The sequence below is a fragment of the Eumetopias jubatus genome, unplaced genomic scaffold (genome assembly GCF_037043125.1).
Source record: "Eumetopias jubatus isolate StellerSeaLion01/CBP00866 unplaced genomic scaffold, mEumJub1_p1.0 scaffold_5, whole genome shotgun sequence".
NCBI classification, from domain to species: domain Eukaryota; kingdom Metazoa; phylum Chordata; class Mammalia; order Carnivora; family Otariidae; genus Eumetopias; species Eumetopias jubatus.
This window is the reverse complement of record NW_028274811.1, coordinates 112,173,867-112,185,493: the sequence shown is the minus strand read 5'-3', so window position 1 is coordinate 112,185,493 and position 11,627 is coordinate 112,173,867. Positions and strand designations below refer to the sequence as shown.

At 53.5% G+C, this 11,627-nt stretch overlaps 1 protein-coding gene across 6 annotated transcripts in view; it reads left to right on the top strand.

The window, feature by feature from the left end:
• The first annotated feature begins 463 nt into the window (after window positions 1-463).
• The window catches only part of TCOF1 (treacle ribosome biogenesis factor 1), a 37,373-nt gene continuing 26,209 nt past the window's right edge, over window positions 464-11,627 (top strand). For all 6 annotated transcript variants that reach the window (XM_088023497.1, XM_088023496.1, XM_088023498.1 and 3 more), the window contains exons 1-6: window positions 464-613; window positions 3,010-3,065; window positions 5,918-6,063; window positions 8,344-8,417; window positions 9,135-9,321; window positions 9,956-10,029. In XM_088023497.1, coding sequence (XP_087879623.1) covers window positions 506-613; window positions 3,010-3,065; window positions 5,918-6,063; window positions 8,344-8,417; window positions 9,135-9,321; window positions 9,956-10,029 — 645 coding nt within the window. In that variant the 5' untranslated portion in view covers window positions 464-505. The remainder of the gene's footprint in view (window positions 614-3,009; window positions 3,066-5,917; window positions 6,064-8,343; window positions 8,418-9,134; window positions 9,322-9,955; window positions 10,030-11,627) is intronic.

The window sequence follows — 11,627 nt, the reverse complement described above, 5'->3', positions numbered from 1 at the left end:
TAGCCTAAAGTATGGTGCTCAAAAACGATTTAGGCAATGAATGAATGACAAATAGTCATTGGTCCTAAAAACTCTGTGAAGTGAATAAATGAGTGGGTAACTGGAAGTTCGGGACCAGAGAAAGATGCAGATTAAGATGTTCAGAGATGAGTAAAACCCTATCGCAGATGTCACAGCGAACATGGAACACAAATGCCTGCAGTGAGCAAGTCTAGAGGATTTAAGAGGGAGTCATTCATCTCAAGGCCAGGAGGCGTGTCTAAGCCTGACCACGCCCTCCCCCGCCAATGGGAGGCCTCATTATCCTCCAAGCCTCCGCCCCTTTCACCCGCCGGGGCGGGGCCGGCCACTCCAGGAAATAAGACTACATTTCCCGGCGCGCCGCGCGGCGCGGGGTTAAAGAGGAGCCGGAAGTGGGGCGCGCGAGGTCTAAGGGCACGAGGGAAGTGGCGGGCGGGGACTGAAGGGGGCGTGCAGGTGAGCGGACGGGCCGGGTTTCGCCGGCATGGCCGAGGCCAGGAAGCGCCGGGAGTTACTTCCCCTGATCTACCAGCATCTGTTGCAGGCGGGCTATGTGCGCGCGGCGCGGGAAGTGAAGGAGCAGAGTGGCCAGGTAAGCGTGCGCGAGCCGTGTACTAGGGCCGCGTGCAGGTTTTGGGGAGCGACTGCCTGCACCCCCTCCCTTAGCGGCCTGGCGGGCACCCGGAGCCGGACCCTGCGGTGCCCCGGGAGGCGGCCAGGGGTAGTGAAGGAGCCGCAGCCTCTGCCCCCCTGCGGCTCCCTGTCCTTCTGGGCCTCAGTTTCCCCATCTGTGCAGCGGGCGGGCCGGCATGTGAGATCCGACGCGCAGGGCTTTGTAATTCCCGCGCCCCTTACCTCCACCCCCTTCCTGGTAGTGGCGGTTTAAAGTTTCCGAAGTCTCGGGCCACGTGGCTCAGCGCGGCCCCGGAGGGCGAGAGGGTTGCTGAGAGTCTGAGGGGTGAATTGCGACCAGACCCCGGGAAGGGTAGGGAGGTGAAAGAGCGCCGAGGGAAGGGGCTTGTGGCCCCTTAACTTGAGGTGAAGCTCCGGCCCTCATCCCTCCCGTACTGGGTCAGATAGCTTTGGATTGCGAGCTTGTGGTGGAGTCATTGCTTACTTCATTCATTTTTTTCAGCACTCAACTCTGGCGCTCAGGGTGCTGGTGATAGAATGTTGAGCACGGTCCCTCAGCCCTTCTAGGGTTTACATTTCTAAATCTAGTAGGGAAAGTGGACATAAATCAAAGAATCACAAAAGTAACTGTACACCTAACATATTAGGTGCCAAGAATGAGAGACATAGGGTGGCAAATTGCCCGTGTCAGGGATATCCAGGACTGCTTTCACCGAGAAGTGGATGTTGATTTGAGACCTGGAGAAGGAAAGTGGATATTCCAGGCAGAGGTGCAAATGCCCTGTGGTGGGAGGGAACTTGCTGCATTTGTACTGGCCTCTGGAAAGTCCACTGTGGCTGAAGCATAGAGTACAGGGTGACAGGGGGTAGGGAGCTGGCTAGAGCCCTACTGTAGTTAGTTTGGTCTTTATCTGAAGAGCAGTGGTAAGCCACTGGAGGGTTTTAAGCTGGTAAAGTGGTTATTGACCTGATTAGTCACCCCTTTGGCTGTGGTATAGGCCCTGGTCCTGATGCTTGCTCCCAGGATCTCCCTAAAGGGTGATGGGCCTTAAGACATTATCCTAGTTTTTCTCAACCCTCTCTGGACCTTGATTGCCTTCCTACTCCATTTAGGTCACTCAAGGGGTAAGTGGGGTAAGAGACAGTACCCATCTTCACTGGGGCATTTGTCTAGGCCAAGGTATTTTGTCCTCATGGAGCATACAATGTAGCAGGAGCAGACAGATGACAAGTATTTTTTTAAAAAAGTTAATGAGGTAGTGTGTTAGGTGATCATAGGTGTTAGCTATAAAAATAAGGCAGGCAAGGAGGATAAAGAATATCAGGGTTCAGTTATAAATAGGGTGATCAGGAAGCCCCACTGAGAAGGTGACATTTCACCTGACATTTCACCTCTGAGAAGGCAGAGACCTTAAGGAGTGAGGGAGTGAGCTATGTAGTTAGCAGGAGAGAGCATTCCAGGCAGAAAGAAAAGCAGCACTTTTGAGGGCCAGTGAGGAAGCAAATGTGCCTGGGGCAGAGCAGAGTGAAACAGACAATTGGAGTCTGTGTTATCAGCTCATGTGCTGGGCACTGACTAGAATATCTTGTTCAGGCCTGATAGCATCCTGCTAGGTGGGTGTTGCTCTTATCCCTGTGTTATAAAGAAGAGCCTGAAGTTTGAAGAGGTGAAGAGACTAGCTCAGCCAGTTAACAGAGGAGCTGTGCCTGACTCCAGATGCAGCCTCTTGGCCATTCTGCCCAGATCCATGATACTGCCCTCACCTCACATTGCTCACTCTACCTCCCTGAGGCACTTGACACCCTGGGTTCTTGACATTTACAAAGTGGACCATCTGGCCTTGGCTCTAAAGGGCTGGATTCCACCCAGTTCCCTCTGCTTCCACCAAGGGACTGGCCCATTTGGTTCTAGTCTCTTCCCAGCGGATGAGTGGACCGCAGTCATGCCACCTGGACACCTTGGGTGTCTGGGCTGTGGTTCGTACTGCCCTGGGAAGATTTACCCACCTGGCCTTTCAAAGACTTTTGAAAGGTCAGGAGTGGAAAAAACTCTGTCTTGTGGCCTCTAAGCATGGAGAGTGCAAGGGTGGTTGGGGACTGCTGGATAAATGCTAGCCTGGAACATTCTAATTCCAGTCTCTCAAAGGTACCTCTCATTAACATGTTGTCTTAAAAGTTTTTAGCTGGAACTACTTGCCCTGCTTGTCTCTGGAAGGTTTGAGTGGTACTGACAGGACCAAGCAGATATATTTTCCAGAGCAAATAGTCTCCCGTGAGGTCGTGGAGAGTTGGGCCCAAGGAGGACCCATATTGTGCTGGGGGGTTAATTGGTGCTTTCTCTTTACTTCTCTGCAGAAAAGTTTCCTGACTCAGCCTGTAACCCTTATGGACATCTATACTCACTGGCAACAGTAAGTCTGATGGGACTGAAAGAGTGGAGTAGGGACACCCCAACGCATCAGCTTGAAATAGCTAGGATTCTAATCTGATCTGCAATCTGTCTGCATAGCCCACTGAGGACACTGGCTTTGCCCCCGAGAAGCCAGGTCACAGGTATGGGTGTCTGATAGTGAGACAGAACATTGAAAGCTGAGATCAGTGCTTTCAAGGACCACAGCTTCTCAGCAGCTTGTTACTCATTCAGTCAACAAACATTTATTGAGTACCTACCCGCTAAATGCCAGGTCCTATTCTGAGTATGGAGATAACTGTCATGAGTGAGACAGACATGGTTCCTTCTTTCCCGGAGCTGACATTGGGGTCAGGTAGGTAGGCATGCCTCAAAGAATGAAACAAGTAAGTGTAAAATTAAAATGGTAGTAACAATTATGAAAAAGGACCTGGTGCCAAAACCCCATAAACGGGTTAACTGGGCCTCATTTGGGGGCTTAGGAGAGGTTTCCCTGTGGTGACCTTTGGTATAAGGGCTGCAGGGAGTGGGGGAGAGAACTAGGCAATAGGTCTGGAGAGGCAGGTAAAGTGGGTCTGGCAGAAGGAACTGCAGTGCTGAGGCCGTAGCTGCAGCCACAGGCCAGAGGAGGCTGGACGGCTCGCAGGGTCCACCCCGTGCAAGGCCTCATCATTCATGGTGAGAAGTTGTGTCTTTGTCCCAAGAGCAGTGGGAGCCATGAAAGGGTGCAGTACAGACTGGAGAGATCACTCTGCAGGATGGCATGGCTGGTTGGGGCTGTGGACACCATCATCCAGGCAAGAGCTGATGGGGCTTGAGACAGGAATAACAGAGGGGGTTGAGCGTCAGATAGTTGATTCCAGGAATATTAGGGGATGAGACCGGGAGCTGTGGATGATCTGGAGGGGTGGGCTCCTTGACTCCCAGGTGCCTGGCTTATGCCCTTGAATGGAAGGTGGGCCTGAGCAAGAAACAAGCCCAATTTGGGGGGAGAGATGGAGGGAAGGGGAGGACATGTTGAGTGTGAAATGTCTGTGAAACATGCAGAAACAGGAAAGGGGGGATAATCCAAGGGCATATCAACAGAGGAATGGTTTGAGAGGGAGGGAGGGGATAATCATTCTCTCCGTGAACTGGCCTGATCACAGTCATCCAGGGAAGTGGAGGACCTGCAGTCATGTCCCATGAAGAATGATTAGAAAGTACTGAACTGTCCAGGATGGACAAGAGATGGCAAAGGGGCAGGTGATATGTCTGCAAATCTCTGAGGACGAAGGGAGTGGGCCGTTCCCTGGGGCTCTGAGAGACTGAAGTGGGACCCAGATGTACTGCTCTAGGAAGACAGGCTTCAGCTTCTGAATATAAGCACTTGGTCATCAGAGCTAATCCAAAAATGAGGTAAGCTGCAGTTTCCTGTCATCGGAGGTGTGTAAGCAAAGGCAAGAATGGTGTGGAAGACATCCCAGCTTCCAGTGGAGAGCTAAGGTCTGTGAAGGCCCTGTCAGCTCTCAGTTCTCAGCTTTCCTCTGCTGTAAGGTAGGGTCAGAGTGCAGTGCACACCCCGCACCCTGCACTTCCTCTCCCTCACCCCCTTCAGCGTGCCCAGTTGTCTGGCACTTCCTTCCCTAGAGAGCTGCTTCAGTGAGCCCCTTCCTTGTCACTGGTCCCTTCTGTGGGTGAGGGGTACTGAATGCAATGAGGACCTCACACCCACCAGAGGCAGCCTAGTCTAATGGTTCTCAGCAAAGTTCAAACCCCACAACGACCTGTATGACCTTGGGCAAACTTGGCTTCCTTGAGTCTGTGTCTTCATCTGTAAAGTATAGTAATAATAAATAAGGTGCTAAACCTGACCATCAGAGGCACCCCCCCCAATATTTATTGAGCAATAGCTACTATGAGCCAGAACTATTCTTGACATATCTGAAACCAACCAGAGAAAAATCCCCGCCCTTGTGAAACTTAAGATTCTGTTGGGGTGAGAGGGGCAGAATGAATTGAGAAGTGTAATAAATGAAACCTCAGGGGAGTCCCAAAAAGTGGCCTTCCTGGGAACAAGGGACCACAAACTGTGTCAGAGCACATCTAGCCAGCTGGAGAACACGGGGTATAGACAGTGACGCTGTCGGGGTGAGAGGGTGAGGTCAGAGGAGATGGTCCTTGCACATTCCAGGGACTCAGCCATCTGGGTGCTTGTCCTGCCCGTGCCCCAGCCTTCCAAACCTCCTCTCTGACCCTAAGCAAGTCACTTAGTTGTTCATTTTTTGAGATGTAAGCTACATGCTGAAGATATTTAGTGAGACAGCAGAGGTTCCTGCCAGCCCCCCCAAACCCCTGGGGTTTGACTACATAGTTGGGGAGTCAGGCAGGAAGTAAGTAGAATAGCAGGAGAGAGAAAAGTGCTCTGAAGAAAATGAAACAGGATGGCAGGGCAGAGATCGTGGGTGGGCCACGATCAGACAGGGCCTTTGAGGAGTCTTTATTGGCGCAGAGGCCTGAAGCACAGGAAGGGCCTGAGCAGGGTCTTCCAGAAAGAGGGTAGTGCAGGTGCTGCCAGTTCTGGAGGAGGGGGAGCCTAGATGGTTCTGTGAATGGCCTACAGGTGCTGGCTCATCCCACTCAGTGATTGTTGGCCATTGTTATATAATGTTACTGACCCTTCCTGATTATTTTGAAGACTAATAGTTTATGAAATGTGGGAAAATGCAGAATACAAGTATACTACACCATGTTCACAAACTCTCTACACACATTTCCTTCGGGGGGTGCGGGGGGGGGCATATCTTTCTTTTCAAATGTCCTGGAGGTGTCCTTGTCACCTGGTTGGTATAGCCAGTCACCCTTGTCCTGCAGAACCTCAGAGGTTGGTCAGAAGCGGAAGGCAGAGGAGGATGCGGCGCTGCAGGCTAAGAAGACCCGAGTGTCAGACCCCATCAGCAGTTCTGAGAGCTCGGAAGAGGAGGAAGAGGAGGAGGTGCAAGCTGAAGCCGCCAAAGCCGGTAAGAGTCCTGCATGCTGGGGGAGCTTCCATCGGTGTGTTTGTAGGGGCTCAGCCCAGGGCCCTGCAGCTTTGGGGAGCAGGCTTTTGGATATTGGGTTGTTCTGGGGGAGAGCCCGCCTCCAGCTTCTCCTCCAGTGAGTCCTGGGAAGACCAGGACCTTTTAGAGAGAAGATTGGAAGCATCTTGCATACATATTGCAATATTTAGTTGCGGCCTTTCTCGTGCCAGACATTGTGTGCCGGGGACTGGGAATCCGGTGGTGAACAAAAACTGAGCTGGGCCCTTACAGCCTGATTTGGGGTACAGCGGCTATGTTGGTACAAGCCCCCGGGGATTCTGATAAAGATGGAAAGAAGCCCACAGTTGTAGAAGAACTGCTGGAAAGATCGCGGAGGGCAGCTGGCGGGCACCCCTTCAGTGTGGCCTGTGGGCTATGGGAGAGGTTCTTTGCTTTCCGTTGTTCTGGAAGAGTACAAGTGGCTTGGGGAGGCTGTCCTGGGCACTCTGCTTTCAGAGCTCTCGCAGGGGTGACCCCATGAGGCCTGCCCAGCCCCTTCTCCCCAAGTCCTCAGGACAGTTCGTGCTTTAACCAACACACCTATAACTCCACAGAGGAATCGTCCTTTTTCGCTGCAAGGTAATTGGGTTTTGCTTACGTAGAAGGTAATTTCTTAATTTTAGGTATACTTTCCGATTGTCAAAGAAATCTGGGATTCACTGTGGACTGTTCATTATAGGATATATGAAAATGACTGGTTAAAAAGGCAGGAAAAAAATTACCCATGCTCTCGCCACCTACGATTTGGCAAATTATTCTTCCATTTATTTTTCCTGAGCCTGTTTTTTTTTTTTTTTAAGATTTTATTTATTATTTATTTGACAGAGAGACACAGCGAGAGCAGGAACACAAGCAGGGGGAGTGGGAGAGGGAGAAGCAGGCTCCCCGCTGAGCAGGGAGCCCTATGCGGGACTCGATCCCAGGACCCTGGGATCATGACCCGAGCCGAAGGCAGACGCCCAACGACTGAGCCACCCAGGCGCCCCCTGAGCCTGTTTTTAAAAATATTCAAGATCATATTGAATATATATCTTATATCTTTCTTAATCTTTTAAAATTACAATTGCAAAACAAGTTCACTTTGAACCATACAGAAGCACGTTGAAGGAAAATGAGAGGTTTTCTGTTCTCCTATCCTGGTTCCCTCCCCCCCCCCCCAAAATGTATCCCGGCGGGTAGCTTTACAGCTCTCCCCTTTGCATCTAGTCCTACAGAGACAGCCATCCGTATGTGCACACATCCATATCTACACACTTTGTAACACAAAAATTGGTCAATTTCGTACTGACTGATATTTGATATTAATGGACTTTTATTTAGTGATACCTTATGAATTTTTCCTGTGATAACAGAATCATAATTGAGTCCCTGTTGAGAGAAGCATATGGAAATATTTGTGGGCAGTGTGGTACAATGTCTGGTGTTCCCTTCAGAATCATACTTGATGGGGAAGGGTGCCAGAAAGGCTGGGTGACATCACATTGGCCACAAGTTGCTAATGGTTGGGGCTGTGTGGTTCGCTGTACTTCCTCTCCACTTACAAACGTATCTAAAATTAAAAAGAGAGGGAGATGGAGTTAAAGTGCCAGGAAGGGAATTAGACCATGCTGTTCATCTCTGCAGTGTCCTCTCTAATTCACAACACACCCTAGAAATTTTGTTTTGTCTGAGATCTGGGGAGACAGTCTCCTGGTGTAAGAGCACCAGGAATCTGTGAGTCTCAACATCTGACCAATTCCCGGGCCCATGGTTCAGCTGCCTTTCCGCTAGAAACCCTTGAAATCCCCAGCAGCTTTCTCTGTGGCCCCGGGGGCGGGCTGGCTGACCACTACCCCTGTCCTGCTGCGTGACTCTTGGGCTGCAGTGTGGTCACCTGTCGGGCTGGCCCACCCTGAAGTTGGGCCGGGCCACTGAGGTATGCAGCACGCCTGTGAGCCAGCCCTTTCCTCTGGGGGCACCAGTGTCTCATGCCAGCAGGGAGTCGGGACTCCCTGGGGGACTTGGACCCGTGGCTTTCACATCTCCCTGCCCTCTTGCTCCTTCTGGCTGGGGCTCCTGCACCCCAGAGCTCTTTTCCACAAGTCTGGGCTCAGCCTCAGGTCCTGGTGCCAGCACCAGGCAGCCATACCAGTTGAACTGTCAGGTGAGCCGAGACCTGTTGGCTGTTCTTAATGAGAGAAAACTCATCTGGCTCATCCCGCGGGTGTTTCTGTCTTGCAGCCCCAAGACTAGCGTCTACCAATTCCTCAGTGGCAGGGCCAGTTTTGCCATCAAGCGCAAAAGAAAAAGCCAAGGTGAGTAGGACCACCTTCCAAGCTGTGGCCTATGGGAGTGAAGTGCCTTACAGGGGGCAGTCCCCTGCGTCGGAGAAGGATAGGGTTGTGGGTAACGGACTGACTTGGATTCATATTTCAGCCTTTGTCACCAGCTCTGTGATCCCTAGGGCGTCCCTTCACCGCTCTGGGCCTCAGTTTCCTTTTCTGTAAGGTGGGAACAATGCCCACTGCTCTGGGCCCCTGGGCACAGTATGCACCTGTAACAGCTTCTTGCTCCCCGTCATCCCCGCATTCTCCTGTTCAGCCAACAACTTGTGACCCATCCAGTTACTTTCCAGCCACCGTGGGAGGCAATGGGGGCACCACAGTGAACAAGACACCTATGGTTCTGAAAGCGCGAAGCTCATTTTCTAGACTGAAACCACTTAGAGAGGAATACCATGTGCTGGTAGTCCATAAAGCAGCATCGGACACACAAGGACGCTGAGCCGCGTCCCTGAGCTGCCTGGTGCACTAGCAGCGATGCGAAGAAGTGCTAGGAACCGCAGCTGGCGGCTCGTTACCACTTAGCGAGTAACTCCTGTGTCCCAGGAACTGTGGGCTTTCGCCCCACATTAAAGATGAAGAAACAGACCGAGGGAGGGAGTTTGCCCAAACTCTCACAGCTAGGAAGGGGTCTGTGCTTGTCATTCACCAGGCCACACCCGGCCCATCTGTCACCCCTGTCCTTTGTAGGCAAAGACCAAGAAAGCCAGCCAGATGGTGAACTCCACACCACATCCGGCCTCTGGAAAGGCAGTGGCCCACCTTCTGTCTGGGAGGTCCCCCAGGAAGTCAGCAGGGCCCTCGGCAAATACCATCCTGGTCTCAGAAACTGAGGAGGAGGGCAGTGTCCCGGCCCTCGGAACCACGGCCAAGCCTGGTGAGCAGCACTGACCTCTAGACTCCGAGCCCCCCCCCCGAGTTTGGGCTGGGGAGGCAGGCCCCGGGCACTGCTTTATCCAGCTCTGGGACATTCTGGAATTTAGCGGTTTGTCTGCATGGCAGTAAGGGCTCCGCACCTCGATGAGGGAGGGTCTGCTGCCGGGACACGTCAGGCTTTGCCAAGGGAGTTGGAGCAGCCTGGGTGATGGTGGAACATTTTCTGGTTTATTGCTCTCAGGTGGGCCCGGGGCCCACTGTAAAGGCTGAGGCTAAAGTGAGAGGCCTGGGTTTGCCTCAGTTTCTCATGTCAAAGAGGCAAATAGGCATTTGCCTGCCTGCCTCAGTGTGGTGCTGATGGAAGGAGACCTCTGACCCATCAGACGCTGGTTCGTGTGTGCTAGGACCTAGTCTAACGCTTCCCAGGGCAAAAGGAGTGTGGGAACGCAGGGGGCGGGGGGTGCGAGCGGCCCGCGCTGCGGCTCTCGGATTCCGGGACAGGTGGAGCAGAAGCTCCGCACGCGCGAAGTGAGCACAGGGCACGTGCCTCTCGTCGGCTGGCATGGCAGAGTGCTGGCGAGGGGAGGGCAGTCTGGAAAGGCAGGCCCTCAGTCCTCTCCCTCCCCCTCCCTCAGGAATGGCATCAGCCAACCAGGCCGACAGCTCCAGCGAGGAGACCTCCAGCTCGAGCGATGAGACCTATGTGGAGGTAATGGCCACCATCCTCGGGAGCTGCCCTCTGCGAACCTCTAACCCTCCCAGAGGCCTGGCCGGGGCTTCGCACACCAATGGGGCCAAATCAGTTCAGCCAGTGTTTCAGGGGGACTGGGAGCTGGAAAGGCCAAGGCCTGGGGAGGGGAGCCAGGTGCTGCTCATCGCACCTTGGGCATGAGAGAGGTCTCGGGTTGGCGGGGAGAGTCGCCAACCTGTCTGTGGGACAAGAGGAGCCTTCCTGGGAGAGGTGGCATTGGAGCAGGGCCTCGATGCACAGGGGACTCGCCAGGAAGGGATGTGGGGGAAAGTGTTTAAGCAGGAAGAGCTACACGAGCCAAGGCCCAGGGGCAGGAGGGCGGCCGTCCCGTGGTGTGGTCAGGTGAGTTGGGTGAGGGGCTCTGGGCACGCGGGTGAATGCCAGGCCTGGGCGCGTGGTCAGAGATCGTCAGATCGTTAGGTGTTGGTCTGTGGCCTTAGCTCTTCTCTGAACTGTGACCAGGGAGTCTTTCTTTATGGGGCACCTGGGCCTTGGGAATATAGTGGCAGGCAGGAATGCATGATTCCTGCTGCTGTGGGGACGTGGAGGGGCCCTCAGAAGTTTGACTGCAGTGCTAAAGGTTGCTAGGGGAAAGGTAGAGAGCCCCGAGGGGCAGCAACAAGGATGTGGTGCCGTAGGCGAGGTGCACGTCACAGAAGAAGGGTCAGGTGGGCAGGGGCCCCATCCTGCTGCCGGACCGTGAGGGCCAGCAGGAGTTTGGGCTGTGCTCTAGGCTCTGTGAGAAGCCATCTCAAAGTTTTAGGCATGGAGGTAAGGTGGCCTGATTTACGTTGGAGAAAGGCTGCTGATCGTGGCCTGGGTTGGAGGACAGGGCAGAGCGAAAGTAGCAAGACGGTTGAAGCTGGCAGAGTGAGGCTGGTGGCAGGCGCCAGGGCGCCTACTAGAAAAGGCTTGTGGAGGGAGAACCAGCAAGGATCGGGGCGGGAGGGTTGATCTGGTGCCCAGAATACTTCTCCCTTGCTTCCTGCCTCACCCAGTAACCTCCTGTCTACCCCAGGCCTGGCCGAGGGCCGCTCCCCACATCCCATCCCCACCTGGCTACAGCCATCAGGGCGCCCCGGAAAGCCAGAAGTCAGACACACCGCTTCGGTGAGCTGGAGGCCAGCACAGGGCCCTAACAGTAGTGAGGAGTCTGTGATTGAGGAGATGGCTGCCCCGGGAACCTGGAGTCAGGTGAAATCTGATGACGGAGGTGGAGGTAGGGCACTGCCTGCCTTGGAGATGTCAGAGTTTTAGAAGTCTAAGAAAGAGCCCATAGAGGAGAGGAATGTGCCTGAACAAGCCAGTGGCGAGACTGGAGTTCAAATGCTGGCCTCCCAGCCCTTGGGATGGCCACCACGATCAGATACTGTAGTTGAAGGGGCGGATGGGGTGAGCCTCCAGGTGGCAGAAGAGCATAGTGTTCGAGGGTTCTGCCCCCAAGGCCACCCAGACATGGGTTCTAGTCATGACTTTGCCCTTCTTATTGGTCTTGAATGACTTAACCTCCGTGAACTTCTTGTCCTTTTCTGGAAAATGAGTGTAAAGATAGCATC